Source organism: Ostreococcus lucimarinus, chromosome 1 (genome assembly GCF_000092065.1).
Source record: "Ostreococcus lucimarinus CCE9901 chromosome 1, complete sequence".
Lineage (NCBI taxonomy): Eukaryota > Viridiplantae > Chlorophyta > Mamiellophyceae > Mamiellales > Bathycoccaceae > Ostreococcus > Ostreococcus sp. 'lucimarinus'.
Window position 1 is genome coordinate 216,489 of NC_009355.1, and position 17,227 is coordinate 233,715.

Genomic DNA, 17,227 nt, shown 5'->3' on the forward strand with positions numbered 1-17,227 from the left:
TACATCAATGAATCGTAGCAAATGTAAATCAGCCAGGCTTAGTCTTAGTCATAAATGTCCTCTCTTTCGATGTGCGAATGCTGATTGTCGTCTTTTGTGATTCTCCAATAGTAATCCGTGAGTTCGCGCTGACCGAGTACGTGAGCAAACTCCATGTCGTGCGTGATGACAATCAATTGGAAGTTCTCTTGATCACGGCGGCTCTTCATGATTTCGATAAGCGACCTCGCGAGAGCGTCAGAGTTTGGCGCGTCGAGATTTGTCGTCGGCTCGTCAAGCGCTAGGATCCCACAGTTCAAGCAAAACGTCTCAGCGAGTGCAAGGCGAATGATCAAACACGCGAGAACCTTTTGTCCGGCGCTGCAACGACCGCGCATTTCCAGCTCTGCGCCGCCGCACAACATAACGACGCGATAGTTGTACGAGCTTCTGCCGGTAGTGCCGTCAGAGTCGCTTCGGATCTGGATGCTATCAATATCTTGACCGCGGTAGGTGCGTTGCCATAATTCGCGAACAACCTTGTTGATTTCTTCCATCTTGGTCGCGTGGAATGACATCAGTGCCTTGTCAAGAGCTTTGTGATATCGATCCAAGTCATCGCTCACCATTTCGACGGTTTTCAATTCGACGAGTTGTTTCGACAGTCGTTTCTCGATGTTGTTGTACTCGGCACCCTTCAGCTGGTCACCAGCGGCTTTCATAGCCTCACGATGCGCCTTCACTCGACCCTGCGCTTCGGCAGCCTCGGTACGGAAATCGTTCTTGACGTTCGTCACTTGCCGCAGCTTCTTTTCCACATCCGGCATCTGGCCCATGTTGTGCATCTCCGCGGTGAGTTGATCGATCTCTTTCAATATCGTTTCTTCTTCTCGCTTACCCCTCAAGAACGCGATGTTATCTTCCAACTCGCGTTTCAGATCGTTTTGTCGCGCGATGACCTCCTCTTTCGCCTTGAGTTGTTTGCCTCTTGTCTGTAACTTGGCCTCAAGCTCTTCTATTTTCCCATTCGTCTCCTCGAGCGATCTGTTGTGCTCTACTAAGCGCTCAGAAGTTCCCGCAGCATCCGCCGCCTCGATTGTCTTGCTCATACTGGTGATCGTGTCAACGACGCGTTGCAACTCGCGAATTTCGTTTTCAAGCGCGTCTTGCTCTTGAGCGTGCGTCTTGCGTTGAGATTCACGCTCACTCGAGAGTTTTTCTTTCTCTGCGAGGCCAGGAGCGCGCTCTTCCTCCATTCGCTTTTGCTCCGCAGCGCTCTCCGCTGTCGCCTTAGAGATGTCGGCCATCTCCGCCTTGAGCTGTGTGCGTTTCTCGCCGCGCGACTGCGCCACGAGCAGTTCCTCGCGCATGTCACGAGCATTCCGCTCTAGGTTTAACAACTCCGTTTCGTGCCGCTCCTTACGCTTGACCAAAATTGCCTTTTCACGATCGGCGGCTTCGCGCTTCACGTCGAGCATCTCTATCTCGTTGGAGATGTCCAGCGCCGAACGCGTCTCACCATTCGATTCGAGGTAACGAGATTCCAAAGAATCAATCGTGCTCTGCAGTGCGTCAACTTCCTTGGCAAGTCGCGAAATGTTTCCGGCGTCTTCGAGCAAAGACGCCGTCGACTCTCTCGCGCGCTGCCTGTCTGCAAGGTTCTCCTCCGCGTTTTTTTTCTTCGCTTGCGCGTCGGCTAAACTGTCTTCCAAATTCGAGACATCGCGTTCGGAATTGGGGATCTTTTCAGACACGGCCTTGAATCGCGATGCAGTCTCGCTTAAAGCTTGAAGCAATTCACGGCGTTCGCGCGTCTTTTGTACGCGTTCCTCCAATGAGGCAATTTGTGCCGGAGCGTTGGCGATGTTTGTTTGCATATCTTGAATGAAAGTATCCGCAGCGTTGAATGACGGGAAACCCCGCTTGCAAAGGGAACACGTCTGGTTCTTCTCGGCTTCGGCGACAAACTTCGAAAACAAGGTTTGTAACGCCGTAAGCGTTGTAAGGTTCTCCTCAACGTCAGTGACTTCGCGATTGACGGCGTCGAGAGCTTCTCGATATCCAGCAAAACCTCCCGCGCCAAGTAATCGAACGTTTGCTTCTATCTTCTCAGTCGACTTGATCTCTTCTAATTCTCTTCTATCACTTTGTAACGCGGCCCTCGCGGCTTCGAGCTCGTGTTCGAGCACGGCGACGTTCGAAGTATTTGTGTTGCATTCGGTTTGCGCGTTGGCCGTCTCCTCGGAGAGTTCGTTCAATTTTTCAATCACTGCATCCTTGAGCTCTATGTTCATCGGCATCGCCGCACCGAAGATTTCGCGTAGTTGCTCAGCACGGCTGTCGACGATAGTTTCAAGTGTGTTGTTCTTAGTGGAATATTCCTCCTTCTTCATACGCACTTTCATCTCGCTCTCGCCTGCTTGCACGGCGCTCTCTTGCTCCGATCGCAACTTCGTCATCTCTCGCTCAAGCTCACCTAATTTCTGATCAGCTTGCTCCATATCCACCTTCAGCTGTGTGGCGAAATCAGATTTGCTCTTGGACGCGTACGCTTCGTTTGCTCGCTTCACACGGTTTTCGAGTTCCTCTATCGCCGATTCGTTCACCGCGTTCTCGCCTAGTTCCTTGTTGATCACTTCGAGGCGAGCTTTACGCGCAGCTTGCTGCTCGTTGATGATTTGGATTCGTTGCGTGTGCGAGCTCAACCTTTCGGTGATTTCATCGATTTTTGCCCCACAAGCAGTGTCTAAATCACGGTGCTTTGAGCGCATCTTGTCAATCGCCTGTTGGCGCATCGACAGTCGCGAGTCCAGCGCGTTCGACAGGGCATTCGGGGCGATTTCTGGCGAGATCTCGACACCTATTTCAGGATACTTCTTCGCAATTGACTGAGCAAACACCGAACGCTCCGCGATGCGCTTTGTGTGCGCTTCAGCTTCCGCGCCCAGTCTACCGGCAGTCTTGATCATGCGCTCACGATGTTCCTTCAAAGCCTCCATCTCTAAACGTACGTCGTTAAGCTTGCGATCTAACACGTCGCGTTCTTGCTTCATAGTCGCAAACTTTTGATTGAACGTATCACCCATTTTCTCGAGCTCTTCCAGTGACTCAGTTAACTCGGTGTTCATGCTCGCTAATTTACGTGCGTTTTCCGAAGTCACCGCTTCGCGGCGAGCAATCAACGCATTACGCTTCTCATGAATTTGTCGCACCGAAGAAAACACTGCTTCGATCTGAGCGATTTCCTCCTGCGCCGCTTGTATCTTGGCTTCGAGCGACGAGATGTGATCGGTCAAATCATCCGCCTTGTCTCGGTTCGTTTCAAACGTCGCGCGCAGTTTCATTGCGTGGTCTTTTTGAATCTTCAGCGACTCAACCTTACCTTTGAACTCGCGAATCAATCCAGTTTGCTCGGTTTTCAATTTTCGTATGTGTTCCAACGCTTTCGTGTACTTTGTCGCGCTAAAAATCTCATCAAACTTCTTCTTCAGTCCCGCGCTGTCGCCGAGCGGCCAATTCGATTCTTCCTGATGCACGAAGACGACATTTTCCAATATCGCCTTTGACACCCCCATCAGCGCCGGCACTTCGGCGTTGATGTCTACGCACTTCCTCGATATGCTCACCATCTTCCCACCGTCATCGACGCTCTGAATCACGCTATCTAAATCCTTCTTCTCCAACTTTCCTCTCGCCTTTTGCGTCAACTGAAACGACCGAATCACCACGAACGGTTTCCCCATCACGTTCCTAAACCGCAACTTGATCTGCGCCTTCACCTCCGTGACGTCCGCGACCTTCGGATCGTGAATGAACGCCTGTCCGGACCTCGCCGACGGCGGGAGTTCGCCCGTGGAGCCCATCTTCAGGCACTCGATGATGGTCGTCTTCCCCGCCCCGTTCCGCCCGACGATGAGCGTCAGCGGTTTCGGGAACTGAATCACGTGCTCGTTCTCGGGCGAGAACGAGCGAATGCCCTTTATGAGCAGCTGCGCGCGCGTCGCCGTTCGCGTCGATCGCGTCAGTTGGCGTTCGTCGAGCGCGCGCCGCGTTCAAATCTACGAATCGACAGCTCGCGCGCGTCATCGCGCGTCACCGCGTCGCCGCGCGTCTTCGCGCGCACCTTATCCACCGTGCACATCGCGCGCGACTCTCCCGCGCGCGTCGCGCGCCCTCGCGCCGCGCGCGTCCGACGTCGCGCCGCGCTCTGACGCCGCGCGCGGCGTCACTCGCGCGCGCGCGGATGCTTTCGCCGCGCGCCGCGACGCCGACGCCGCGCGCCGCGACGCCGCGCGCGGCGCGTCGCGGCGTCGTCGCGCGCGCGAACCCGAGCGCGCAGGGCGGGCTCACGAAGACGCGGTGCGACGCGTGTCAGGGCGCGGGGACGCAGCCGTGCCCGACGTGCAACGACATCGGACTCACGGGCTGGACGATCGACGGGAACACGCAGCGGTGCGAGCGGCGAGGGTACGTGCCGGTGATGACGGGCGGCGTGCTCGGGATGGGGGCGAAGAAGACGGGGGAGAGGGCGTGCGAGCGGTGCAACGAGGGGACGAAGAAGACGCCGGGGAGGATCGCGTGCGGGCGGTGCCAAGGGAACAAGTTTTTGCTGTTTCGAAGCGCGGATTGGCGATGAATTCTCGCGAGCGGTGTAATATTAAATAATTAATCGAAGAATAAATCGAAGCGCGGTGTGTGCTACAGAGACGGGGGGCGAGGGACTTGACAAGACGCGCGCGCGTCTATATGGAAATGTCGATGTCGGGCAAGTAATACTGCCGAATGCGGCAGTACACGGTGAGAAAGATACTGATGGCTGGACCCCAATACAGAACGCGTTCCTTCGCGCCGACGAAGAAGCCGGGTAGCCCGGAGTCGGAGTACACGCCGAGCGCCGTGTCGATTGGAGACGTTCCTGGTGCGTCTTCGGGCAAACCGGCGTCGGCGTTCGATTTGCGTTCGTTGATCATGCGGGTGATGACGACGTCAACCGGGGTCGTAAAAATGGCTCCACACACCCCACCGAACGCACCGAAGAGAGCTTCGGTGAGAGGGGCGTCCGGATCGAGCGCTTGAATGCTCGCGACGACGAGCAGCAGCTTCAAGTACTCAAACACGGCTAGCTGAATGCCGCCAAAGGGAATGTCGCGCAGAAGCGCGACTTTCCAACACTTGAACAGATTCTTTCTCGCCGCTGGGGTTAAAACGTTGGTCTCGAGCGCTTCGGGAATGCTCATCCCTATTTGCGTACCATTCTTCACCGCCTCGGCCGGGAGGCGAAGAATCGAAGCGAAAAATTCCCCGAACCCGCCAGCGATGAGATAAATAACGATCGGATGCGGCCGCATAACGTCCACTTGAAGCAAGATATCTTTGGCATACTCGTACAAGCCGAGGTACAGCGCGAGTGGAATGCCCTCCTTGAACAAGTTTGATGACAAACCGTCGTACAAGGAAACCACTCCGCCCTCGCCGACGATTTCGTCCCACGTTGGATCGTACCCTCGAATTTCGTCCGCGCTCTCGTCGACGCTCAAGTCAACGCTCGCGCCTACTTCTTTTGATTTCTTCTGCCTCAAGGATATTTTTCTAACCTTTATAGTGTCCAAAGGGTGCATCGTTGCGTTGGACACGATGGACGCCACTAACGCGGCGCCGTACACGACGACCGGGCCTTGCGCCGCCAATCGCCCGAATATAACCTTGCGCTCCTTCAACCGACGTTGCAACGAGGCCTCGTTCGACCTCTTATTCACCAACCGCTTCTTTTGATCGCTCAAATTCGCGTACGCATCCGTCTCCGTGTACTCGCTCAGCTGTCCCTCCAAATTCTTCGCCGCGAGCAACGCCAGCTCCGCGTCCACTTGTTCCAACGCCTCCTCGTTCACCGCTTGGAGCGCGTTCAGCTCTTGCAACAACAAATCAATGTTCCCTCGCGTCAGCACGCTCGCCTTGCGATTCCGCGCCTTCTCGTCGAGCTTCAACAAATTTTCCAGCTCGACGCCGCGCTTCGGATTATACAGCACCCCGCTCGACGCCGACCCGAACCCCTCCGCGCGCGCCTCCATCCCGTTCGCCCCCATCGCCGCGATCGCGACCGCGAGCGCCGCGCCCGCGACCTTCCCGCGCGTCGCCATCGCGAACGACGACGACGGTCCGTCGTCGTCCGCGTCGTCGGCGTCATCGCGCCATCGCGCGTTCGCGCGCGTCTTCACCGCGCCGTCGCGTCGCCCGCGGGCGTCGACGCGCCTCGCGCGCGCGCCGCGCGGCGCGAGCGATACCACCGCGCGCGTCGCCATGCTCGCGCGCGTCGCGCGTCGCGCCGTGACGCCGCGCGCGGCGTCGTCGCGGCGCGGCGGCGTCGCGGCCACGTCATCGGATGCATAAATGCCTCGATGGCTTTAAAAAGCCCACGATGCGAGATGTGTAAACCCTAATCCGAAAAACCCTCGACGGGAGGGGGTCAATTTCGACGACGCGCGGCGCGCGCCGCACTCCGCGACGCGCCCTCGCGCCCGCCCGCGACGACGCACGTCCCGCGCTCGCTCGCCATGCGCGCCTCCGCGCTCGCCATGCGCGCCGCGAGCGTCTGCACCGCCCGCGCGACGCTCCGAAACGACCGAACGCTGTCGAAGCCGCCGTCGACGCGACGCCGTAAAATCAACGTCGCGACGCGCGCCGCCGACGTCGACCCGCAATCGCTCGCGATTCTGCAGCAAAAGCTCGGTCAATCGATCTCGTTCGAAGGCGCGGGGGCGGAACAGCTGAACAAGGGCGTCCTGCTCGACGGCACCGGGAAGGCGATGAGCAGCAAGGATAAGGGGCTCTCGACGAAGAACGAGCAGGCGTTGGAGATCGCGTACGATCCCGATGGATTGTTTCCGGAAGTCGATGAGACGTCCGCGAGCATGCTGATCGATCGTAGGTTGGGGGTGAAGGCGCAGGAGGCGGAGAAAGAGGCGGAGGAGGAGGCGAAGAAGAGACACAAGGAGGAACGGGAAAAGTTGCAGGCGGAGCGGGACGCGCGCGTGCAACCGGGACCGGAGGATCCGGAGGCGTTGGTGCGGTATTTTTTTGAGACGGAGATCAATGAGATGGAGTATGAGATCGTGCGTTGCAGACCGTTGTTGACGGATGATTTTTTCAACTCGCTCAAGGCGAGCATCGAGAAGGAGGAGGGGTTGGAGAAGGAGAAGCGCGAGGCGTTGTACACGGTGACGAGCGGATTCGTGGGATTCGTCGATCAGACCACGAAGGCGATGTTACAACCGCGCGAGCGCATGATGAAACTTTTGACAGCCAAGGATAAGAAGGCGATGATCCTCGAGATGGTGGAAACTGGAGAGTTGGACATCAACTTGATGGCGTTGCTCAAGACGAACGAAAACACCGCTCGCGAGGCGGGATTGACGCAAGAAGCTGACTTTATGAAGAAGATTTACAACGCGTGCTCAAAGTTCGTGAGCGTGTAATCGTTCACATCGCCTCGCGCGTGGAGCACTATTGTTATAACTGAAGAAAACGCACAATCAAACGCGCTCGGGCGCGCGCCTTGCCGAGAGAACAATCAATCAAACGACGCGCTTTCGATCGAAGCCTCGCGTGGCATTACAACATCACGGAAACAACTTTTGCGAGAGCTCGCTCAGCACCGCGTTCACCCCTAACAACACCCCAGCGCTTCCGAAAATACCCGCCATCACCAACGCCGTCGTGCTCAGCGCGCCGCCCGCCGTCGGCCACTCAATCAACCCCACCTCCTCCGCCGCGCCGGCGAATATGTTCGCCCCGTCGTCCGCCTTCGCCTCTTTCGCCGCGCGAATCGCCGCACCGATGTCTTCGCTCGTCGCCGCGCCGTCGCTCTCCGCCGCCGCGCGTCCGTCGTCGTCGCCGTCGTCGTTCGTCGTCGTCGTCGGCTCGTCGTCGTCCGCGGTCGCCGTCGCGACGCCCGCGCGCGCGCGACGCGCGACGCGCGTCGTCCGCGCGCGCGCCGTCGTCCGCGCGCGCGCCGTCACCGACGCGGTCGTCGGCGTCGCCGCGCGGCTCGGTCGGGCGAGCATCGCGATGTGCGGCGCCGAGCCGGCGCTCGTGTGGGTTTTCGCGCGCGCGCGGTGGCGGCGAGCGACGGCGCGCGGCGGCGAATTCGATCCTCTTCCTAATCTATGACACTCTTAATCCTGCACTGCGTCGAGTCCACTGGCTCGCTGTAAGAATGATAGTGCCACGACAACGCTAAACGCTTCTAGCCGCTCGCTCCGACGTGGTCGACTTTCAACTGAGATACGCCGGCGCTCAAATGCGCGAACCCAACGCGCAAGACGTTGCGAAGAGACGAGGATGTGGAATCCGCGCTCGCACCCGCACGCGTGCGAACGAAGACCTCGATGGCGATAGCTGCACACGTGAGAGCGAAAGTGGTGAACGCGAGGGCGTACAGGAGCGTCATCTGAGCGGCGCCGACGCGAACGCCGAAGAGGCACGGCCAGGCGTCGACGTTGCGACGCTCGACGATGCGCTCGAGCTCTTTCAAGGCTTCGATTGAGCGTTTGTTTTTGCTCAGGATATCGGCTTTGTCGTTATCCATGCCAGCGTTAAGGATGGTACTGTTGTCGAGGAACAACTTCCATCGCGCCTCTTGCAAGATGACGACGTCGTGCTCTTGGATATCTCGCGTCTTGGCGGCGGCGGAGGCCATGGTGATGATTGGAACCATCAGCACCGTGGCCACGAATAGAGGGTAAATCGGCGCAGATGGACTTACTTCGATCACGGATCGAATGTCGTAGAAGAGGTACAGCCGGATCACCTTGAGAAGGCTCACGACGACGGTGCCCGCGACCAAAACAATCATGTGCGTGAGGTAGTATTGGCACCAGTACTGTTCGAGCTCACGATGGTCCTCGACCACCATACGGATGCGAATCCAAGGCAACCACGACTGGCAGAGATTAACGAACGGCAAATCAGACGCCAGGGCCAGCGAAGGGTCGGTGGTCGATTGGAAAAGCAACCAATGCAGCATGTCGTGATAGGCGCACGAGCATAGCCAGCGAGATATGTTGAACGTCACGAAAAGCGTCAATATGCTCCACACAAACGCGAGGATTACCCCATAGTGCGCGGACGCGCGTTGCATCAGGGAAACACCGGTGGTGATGACTCCCATCCACCCATCAATGGTCAGTGGTAAAGTCGCTGGACACGTGGTGAAACCCAAATACTCTGGCACAGTGGCGGCGGCGGTTGGTGCAACGCAAAGGACCGTCGTCTTAGCCTCGCCGAAGGCAGAATATCCAAGAGCGCCACGAATAAAGAATGGTAAGAGCGATATAATCGTAGCCAGGATGAGCATAATGCCTTGCTGTAACCATGTACTTTTCTTCGTGCTCAGCCAATACGTCCGCCAGGACTCTGCGTTTGTGCGCTCATGAAGAGCTAGCAATACGTCCTTCTCCGTCACCGTTCGCAGTTGTAGCAACTTATTCGTCGCGACGATTTCTTCAATGTTATCTTTCAAGTGCATGTCCCCGCGAGCACCATTCTTACCCATCCCCGCATGAGCGTTCTTCGCGCGTCTCTGTACTTGGACTTCTTTCGAGTCGATATTTTCGGCGAAGTCTTCCATCTCCGCCATCCATCGCGGCATTCCACCAGTTTTCCCATTTTTTCCACGCCCGCTATGTTTGTGCTCCGAGCTTGCATTCTCTTCGTGCATTGGCACCGTCTCTTGTCGAGCAGAAATACTTTTTGCGGACGATTCGATCGGCGCTCGCACGGCAACGCGAACGCCTCGCACGCGCAACGTGTCCACGGTCGGATGCTCCTGCACGAGTTTACTATCGCCGTCCGGCAGCTCTGTTTTACCACCCGGAAAGTAGAGCGTCACAGCAGACATTTTACTATAGCTTTGCACGTCTGTGGATGCCAGGGACATAGCGACGAATGACGTCATCGTAAAGGCGATCGCCGCCGGCACGACACCATCCGCGGCGACGGCGTCTGTGGAGTTGGAAGTGAAATACCACACGATGGTTATCAGTCCGATGACCCAATACGGGGTGTAATATACAGCCAGTGCGACAAAACTCGCTGAAGCTTCGCGTGTGCGCCACGCGGACGTGGTAAACATGAACCGGCTCATGTGAAGCGTCCGTCGCACTGAGCGCGAAAACAATCCAAAAATCGGCGCCGTCGCGGGCAGTGTCAACAACTGAAACAAGAACTTTAAATATTCTTTCGGTCCGTCGAGGAGCGCGGACGAGTCAGGTAGCCCCCCGAACCTCTCAGGGCCGAGCGGATCGGTATCAGCGATGGCGTACAGCGCGACCGATATCCCTGAACACCCGGCAGCGAGCGACTTCTTCATGGCGGCGTCGGCGTACTCGCGCCACAACGTCTCCCACGTCCCGCGACGAACCAGTCTCAACAAATGATCCACGGGAATCATTCGCTCGAGCGTCAAGCTTTCGTTCCCCAGGCCTTGCAAACATCTATTAAACAACGTCTGAAACGCCTCCTCGTCCAATCTCTCGACGTCGATCCCTCGATGAATGAACCTTCGCATATTGTACTCGTCGATGAGCCGCGTGGCGTCTCTCGGAATCGCCTCTATAAGTCGAGTGTACTTCGTCTCCTCGTGTCTTCGCCGCCGCGTAAATATCTCATCGATCACCTTCATCGTCTCGTACGCCCTCCGTTTCTCTGAATCGCCCAGCGCGAGCTCGCGGGCCAACGCCTCGACCCCGGCGTCGAGCTCGCCGCCGAACTCCACATCCGCCATGGCTTCCAATCGTTCTCTCGGCATCGCGCGTTCTTGGTACTCCAAGCAGCGCACGCAGCGTGCTCGCAGCTCCTTCAACTTTTTCACGCTCTTGCGCTCGATCTTCGCGCGATCCCACGCGGGCACGCGGCGCGCGCGCGCGTCCGCGAACGTGCGCGCGCGGTCGAACAACCAGAAACGGTTACCGCGGGGCGCGGGGTCGTTTTCTTCGCCATCGAGCGCCGGAGCCTCGCGCGCGGCCTCGCGCGAGGATGAAGGCACTGATTCGTCTTCGTCGCGTCGCGCGCGCGCTTGCCACGACGCGGACATGGCGCGCTGAAGGGCGCGAGAGTGGCGAAGTGCGGTCGCGCTCGGGACGCGAGCGGGACGGAGACGCGTGGTCGAAGTGCGCGCGCGCGCGGTCGCGGCACGCGATGCCCGCGTGGGTGATTACAATGACGATAACGCGAGCGAGCGGCGCGATTACGCGTCGATCCAAGATTTGACGAATTTGGCGAGCGGCGTGCTCGGTACGCCGTGCGAACCGTCGTGAAACCAAAATTCGCGCCGATTCGCGTCAAAGTGATCGGCCAACGCTCGCACGCGCTCGCGTGTCACCAAACTATCTTTATCACCGTGCACGTGCAATGATTTTACCGCCAACGGCGTCGTGGGAACAGGGAAATTCGGATCGCGCGGCTCGAAGCCGGCGACCAAGACGACGAACGACACGCTCGCCCGCAACGCCTCCACATCCGCTATAGCGGCGACCGCTGCGGTTGCGCCCTGACTAAAGCCGACGATACCATCGAAAGGCCCACATTCCGCGCACATTTTCCGTATGGAAGCCGCGCTGCCTTCCCATCCATCGTACGCGGCGCTCAGCGCCGGTCGCGTCCAGCCCGCGTCCGTCGACTTCGTCGCCCCACTCGCCCTATTCTCCCCGCTCAAGAACCACGCCAGCGACGCCGACGCCTCATCCGTCGCCCCCATCGCTCGTAAATCGCTCGACGACGCCTCAAACGCGCCCGCGACGTCGTGCGTTCCGTCTAAATACACAAACTCACACTTCGATTTCAGCGCCTTTCGAATCGCCCCCGTCTTCGCTCGAAACGTCGCCGCGTCCTGCGCGAATCCGTGCAAGCACAGCACGCGCTTCTTCCGCGCGTCGCGCTCGCTCGTCGCGCGATCCATCGCGCGTCGCGTCGTCGAACGCCGCGCGTCACGATGTAAAGTAACGACCGCGGCGCCACAGCGGGACGCGCGATGCGTCGCGCGTCCTCCGCCGTCGCCGTCGGGCGCGCGGGCGATCTCGCGTCGTTCGACATCCGCCTCGACGCGTCGGCGGCGCTCGAGACGCGCCATCGCGAGCTCAGCGGCGTCGGGACGTCGTCGTCGCGGCGATTTCGTCGCGACGGGGACATCGCGCGCGTCGACGCGCGCGCGCGCGACGAGGCGGACGACGGCGACGGGCACCGCGCGCACGCGCTCGCGGTCGTCGCCGACGCGTCGGCGCGCGAAGGCGGTCGGGCTGGGACGTGGATGATGGCGGGCGGACGCGGGACGGCGACGGCGACGCGGGACGCGCCGCGGCCGGGACCGCCGCGACGAGGCGTCGGTTCGACGCTGCGCGCGACGGCGGAGGTGGAGCTCGGAGGGGTGTGCTTGGAGGTGGACGTGCGAGAGGGCTCGCGGGGGCAGGGACGGGAGCGCACGGCGGATGTGGCGGAGGCGTGCGCGCGGTGGCGGGACGGCGCGGCGCTGTGGCGGTTCGAGTCGAACGTCGTCGAGAGAGCGGAGACGAAGGCGAAGGCCAAGGCCAAGGCCAAGGCGGGGCGTGATAGGTTTGAGGTAGCTTTAGATGTGATTGAGATCGCGCGTGTGGACGAGGGCGCGGGATACGGGGAATTGGCGGCGATTCGGATCCATCCGACGATGGTGGGCGAATGTGCGTTTGTGTCCACGCACGGAGAAGTCGCGACGATGACGGCAGATGGCGTAAAGCGCGTGCCGTGGCGACCGTTGGGGAGCGAGATGACTGCGGTTGGCGATTGGTACGGGCTCGGTTACGGGGCGCATCCGCGCACGTTGTTACACGGAAGTCACGTCGGAAGCACCGGGATATCGAGCGTGCACGAGGTGGATTTACGAAGTCGTCGGGGCGAGACGCGGCGCGCGCACGAAGCCGATCGCGGTGAGACGCTTTGCGCGATATCTACCGCGTTTGAGCACTATTACGCCGTCGCAACGCGTGGGTCGACGTCAGAATCATCGAACGTTGAGCTGCGCGACGTCAGACGCGCGAACGATCCCGTGCTTCGCTGGGACCATCAAGGACTTGTTCCGCCGACGACGTTGCGAATCGTCGACGTTGCGCAATGGTGTTCTAAATGTCGCTCGATCGTAATTCAAGCGTTTACGCCAGGCACCAGGGAAGTTTACCTGTACGAGTGCGAGCGTTTCGTGGGCGAGCGGCGAGGACATTCGGGCGAGCAAGTACGCGCGGTGACGTTCGGCTCCACCATTCCTCTGCCTTCATCGAGCGGTGTACACGGCTTTGCGATGACAAAACTCGGCGTAGATCGTGGAGGAATGTTTTGGCGCGACGAAGACGGCGTTTGGTGTCAGAATTACGCCATACATGGCGACGTCAACGCGATGCGCTTTCAGCCGCCGCAATTTAGCGAAGAAGACGCGGCCAGACGCGCGGGGGAGGCGGCAGACTTTTTGTCGCGAAACCCAGTTCCTCTATCACGTTGGCAGCAGAAGCGCGCGCCTGATGATGCGTTCATAGATCTACCTCATCTGCACGAGTTCATCGCCAACGGCGTCGTACCGGTATCCGATTTCCCTGTCGACGATTCGCTCGAGAGGGATCGGGATGGCGAACGCGAAACTGTTGCGAGGTTGCACGCCGCGTTTACCGACGGTTGGTGCATGAATGCGAGCGAACTTTTGGAGTGCGCGGAGTATCTACAAGGCGCATCCAGAGCGTCGGCGTCCATGCGCATCGATGAATGGCGCAATCGTTTCCGTACCCGTTCCGAACCTGCGCCGAACTATGCCGAATTCATCGACATCGCTCTGTCCAAACCACTCACGACTGCAACGCCGTTGGACGACGAGCGGACGCGCGAGATTATCGAGCGAGACTTACCGAAGTGGAAGAAGATTTTCGCCGAAAACTCACTGCCGCAGCCTCTTGAGATGGCTCTCCGGGACTATCGACTCGCGAGGTATCGCGATGCCGACGAGATTCAGCACACGAAGTTTGCTCGGCGGCTCTTTCACGCGTCTCGGTGCTTGAACGAGACGCAAGACGAGGATTTCGACGGTGCGAGCGCCTCGACAGCGAAGAACGCATCGCAGGCCTCGACGACTCTCTCGCAAATCGGTGACGACGCGCCGTTTGCTGATAGATTACTGTCGCAATGGACCGACGACGCCGGGGGATCGCATCGCATGCAGTCGCCGTCGCGATTCATCGTTAGCAACACTCAGGAAATATAATAGCAATACTCAATCGACTACTCTGTGAAAATAACTATAGCTGTGTACATGTTTAGTTGCGCATGACGGCGTTGGAGGATCCGGCGATGCCCGTGTGATTCCTGGTTTGATCGAGCGTCGGACCGAACGTAACGGTGCTAGTCGTTCGACCGGCGGCCCATCCGTTGTTACGGTTAAATTGGAAGTCCTTCTTCTCCTTCTTTTCCAACGCTTTGCGCTCGCGCTGGAGCACGTACTCTTCGCGAAGCCATCCCTCGACGGTGGCGAGCAAAGAACCGGGCTCGCGGTCCTTTAAGCCTTCAATATCTTCAAACTTTTTGCAAAATTTCAACTCGCCATTGGCGACAAACGCCACGTGCGACATGAAGGATTCGAGGCCATCGAAAATGTGCGTCGCGTACACGATGGTGACCTGACGCTCGATGCACTCGCTTCGCAAGAACGACATTAATTCTGCGCGACCGAGCACGTCTAAATCCACCGTGATCTCATCGAGCAACAAAACCTTATACGGCAACATCAATCCCCACGCGAGCTGCACGCGTCTTCGCTGTCCGTCGCTCACCTTGTGCATTCGCCAGTTCACGTCCACGTCCAGCACTTCGATGATGCGCTGTTTCCGCGCTGGATCGACCCCTGGAATGGAATCCAACATCCGACTCGCCGGGAAATCCCCCGCGAGCGGAATATTATACCCCGCGAACGCCACGTCCCGCTGCCAGTTTCCGCCGATGAAACTCAAGTCCCCGCTCGACGTCAATCCCGTATCGTAAAACGCCTCCCGTCCCAGCACCAGCACCCTTTCCCGCGGCACCAAGTGTTTCCCAGCCAAAATCTTCAGCAGCGTCGTCTTTCCCGCCCCGTTCGCTCCCAACAACAGCGTGCACGTCCCCGGCGCCAGTCGCAGCCGCATGTCCCGAATCAACGGCGTCGTCCCCGCGAGCGGCGACCCGTCCAATCCCGGATAACTGAACGTCAGCCCTCGAACCTCGATCCCGGGTCCATCGATCGAGACCACCTCCGCCGTTTTCACCGGCGCCCGCTCCGCGCGTTCGGTGGCGTCGCGACCGGGTTTTCGCAGCCACGGTTTCGGCGCGTCGGGGTCGGCGTCCGCCTTCGCCTTCGCGTTCGCCATGGATGCCCACCAATCCGCGCCGCTCGCGATCGGGGCGTCGACGTGCGCGGACGCGGTGGCGTGCTCGGTGTTCGTTCGCGCGAAGCCGGTCTCGCTGACCGGGACGGGCATCGCGCGCGCGGCAGCGTCGACGAGTGCGGCGCGGTGGAGGTCGGCGAAAAAGTGCGCGAAATGACGTCACGGCATCGCCCGGGCGGTGCAGGCGCGGGTACGGGTACAGGCGTCGGCGTTACAATTTTTACGATTAGACGGACGCGAAGGCGTCGATGGCGACGCGGATGCGCAGGAGCTCGTCGTGTAAACCGTCGAAGACGTCGCGCATGGCGGCGTAACGCTCGCGACGGAGCGAGGCGAAACGAGGGAGAAGGGCGGCGGCGTCGTCGCCGCGGCGAAGCGCCTCGTACTCGTCCGCGTTGGCGGCGAGCCGGGCGTGGAGGGAGACGTAGGTGTCGTACTTGGTGTCGTACGTCGCCTTGAGGGCTTCGCATTCGTCGTGGGATTCGATGACGTCGACGGTCGGGGATGGTGTGAGGTGCCGCCAGTCGTCGTCGTCGTCGCCCGCGGCGCGAGGAGCGATTTCCCGCGTCTTCGCCGGGGGCCGACGCGCGAAGACGTGGGCGTGGGGGTCTAAATCTATGCTCGGCGATCGGTCACCTAAGTCCACGGTGATGCCGTTGCGAAGGACGCGAGGCGGTTCTTGAAGCGGTGGCGTCGGCACCGAGGTCCCGTTCGTCGCCTGCGTCGAAGTCGGCTGCGACGGCGCGCACGGCGGCGCCGCCGCCGCTTTTTCCTTCTTCGGCAGCTTGATATGTTTCGCCGCCGCCGTGAGCTGAGCGTGGGACTTTTGTGCGTCCCGTCTCTTTCCATCGACTAACTCGTACCGACCCGGAGGCCGCAGCTGCGCCACGTGCTTGATGGTCTCTCGCACCACGCGCTGATTCGGCGGCGGTTTGCACGCCAACGCGAACCCTTTGGCCACGCAATCCCGGATCGCGTTCTCCGACAACGGACGCTCAAACAACAGCGACATCACCGCCGCCTTAACTCGCGAGAATTCGCTTCCCGAACCGTCGAGCATCGCCGCCGCGACCACGCGCGACCACCGCTCCAAGTCTCTCCGCAACCCGTCGCTCGTCGCCGCGCTCGCGCCCTCCCTTCCCGCCACCTCATCCACCTCGACCACCTTCAGGTGTCGCTCTCGCTTCTCTCGCAGCTCCTCCTCCCCTCGCATCTTCACCCTTCGCGCCGTTCCATCCTCCAGCGATCGCTTCGGTCGCAATTTTTCCCTCGCCGTCCCCACCGTCTCCAGCGCCCGTCCCTCGTTCGCGCTCTCGAATCGCACCTCCCCTCGCACCACCGTCGCCCGTCCCTCGTCCGCGATCGAGTGAAACACGTCCACGACGCCGTCCGCTTCGATCGTCCACGTTTTTTCGCCCCCTCCCGAGCGCGCGCCGCGCGTCGTCGCGTTCGCGCGCGTCAACGGCGATCCGCCGCCGCCGTCGTCGACGCGCGCGCGCACGCCGTCGGCGCTCGCGATCCATCGCGCGAGCTGCGCGCGCGTGCACCGCACGAGCGCGACGTACCGCTCGGCGCTCGGCGCGACGGGATCGAGCGCGAGCGCGCGCGACATCGCGCGAAGTGTCGCGCGCGAACCGCCGCGACGCGATTGGCGCGCGGCGAAAAAGAACCCTCGGTTGGCGACGCCTCGAACGGTCGGTCGCCGCGTTGACGATTCGTATCCCGCGCGCGCGCGACGGACGCACACGGCGTCGCGCGAGGCGGCGAGGCGACGACGGCGCGACGAGGGACGCGCGCGTCGTCGCGCGAGCGTCTCGGCGCGCGGG

General features: G+C 60.2%; 9 protein-coding genes across 9 annotated transcripts; 3 read left to right on the forward strand and 6 right to left on the reverse strand.

Moving 5' to 3' along the window:
* Positions 1-44: 44 nt before the first annotated feature.
* Positions 45-4,120, reverse strand: OSTLU_28736 (predicted protein; the record flags this gene model as incomplete). Its single annotated transcript, XM_001415734.1, has 2 exons — positions 45-3,968; positions 4,103-4,120. The coding sequence occupies 2 exons, from the start codon at positions 4,118-4,120 to the stop codon at positions 45-47; spliced, it is 3,942 nt and encodes a 1,313-aa protein (XP_001415771.1).
* Positions 4,121-4,459: 339 nt separating this feature from the next.
* OSTLU_28737 (predicted protein) lies at positions 4,460-4,615 on the forward strand (the record flags this gene model as incomplete). Its single annotated transcript, XM_001415386.1, has 1 exon — positions 4,460-4,615. One exon carries the CDS (start codon positions 4,460-4,462, stop codon positions 4,613-4,615), a length of 156 nt encoding a protein of 51 aa, XP_001415423.1.
* A 106-nt stretch (positions 4,616-4,721) lies between these two features.
* On the reverse strand, positions 4,722-6,047 carry OSTLU_92084 (MC family transporter; the record flags this gene model as incomplete). Its single annotated transcript, XM_001415735.1, has 1 exon — positions 4,722-6,047. The coding sequence occupies one exon, from the start codon at positions 6,045-6,047 to the stop codon at positions 4,722-4,724; it is 1,326 nt and encodes a 441-aa protein (XP_001415772.1).
* An 840-nt stretch (positions 6,048-6,887) lies between these two features.
* OSTLU_39676 (predicted protein) lies at positions 6,888-7,451 on the forward strand (the record flags this gene model as incomplete). The annotated part of the gene is made up of 1 exon (XM_001415387.1): positions 6,888-7,451. One exon carries the CDS (start codon positions 6,888-6,890, stop codon positions 7,449-7,451), a length of 564 nt encoding a protein of 187 aa, XP_001415424.1.
* OSTLU_28740 (predicted protein) lies at positions 7,440-8,541 on the reverse strand. Its single transcript, XM_001415736.1, has one exon. It carries the CDS (start codon positions 8,037-8,039, stop codon positions 7,596-7,598), a length of 444 nt encoding a protein of 147 aa, XP_001415773.1. The 5' UTR covers positions 8,040-8,541; the 3' UTR covers positions 7,440-7,595.
* Positions 8,542-11,221: 2,680 nt separating this feature from the next.
* OSTLU_92087 (predicted protein) lies at positions 11,222-11,932 on the reverse strand (the record flags this gene model as incomplete). Its single annotated transcript, XM_001415737.1, has 1 exon — positions 11,222-11,932. One exon carries the CDS (start codon positions 11,930-11,932, stop codon positions 11,222-11,224), a length of 711 nt encoding a protein of 236 aa, XP_001415774.1.
* Positions 11,933-12,283: 351 nt separating this feature from the next.
* OSTLU_28743 (predicted protein) lies at positions 12,284-14,248 on the forward strand (the record flags this gene model as incomplete). The annotated part of the gene is made up of 1 exon (XM_001415388.1): positions 12,284-14,248. One exon carries the CDS (start codon positions 12,284-12,286, stop codon positions 14,246-14,248), a length of 1,965 nt encoding a protein of 654 aa, XP_001415425.1.
* Positions 14,249-14,300: 52 nt separating this feature from the next.
* Positions 14,301-15,383, reverse strand: OSTLU_40034 (ABC(ATP-binding) family transporter; the record flags this gene model as incomplete). The annotated part of the gene is made up of 1 exon (XM_001415738.1): positions 14,301-15,383. One exon carries the CDS (start codon positions 15,381-15,383, stop codon positions 14,301-14,303), a length of 1,083 nt encoding a protein of 360 aa, XP_001415775.1.
* A 244-nt stretch (positions 15,384-15,627) lies between these two features.
* Positions 15,628-16,614, reverse strand: OSTLU_28745 (predicted protein; the record flags this gene model as incomplete). Its single annotated transcript, XM_001415739.1, has 1 exon — positions 15,628-16,614. One exon carries the CDS (start codon positions 16,612-16,614, stop codon positions 15,628-15,630), a length of 987 nt encoding a protein of 328 aa, XP_001415776.1.
* Positions 16,615-17,227: the final 613 nt, after the last annotated feature.

Coding starts and splice junctions, on each gene's coding strand:
- OSTLU_28740 (XM_001415736.1), bottom strand. CDS start 8,039: ATGCTCGCCCGACCGAGCCGCGCGGCGACGCCGACGACCGCGTCGGTG.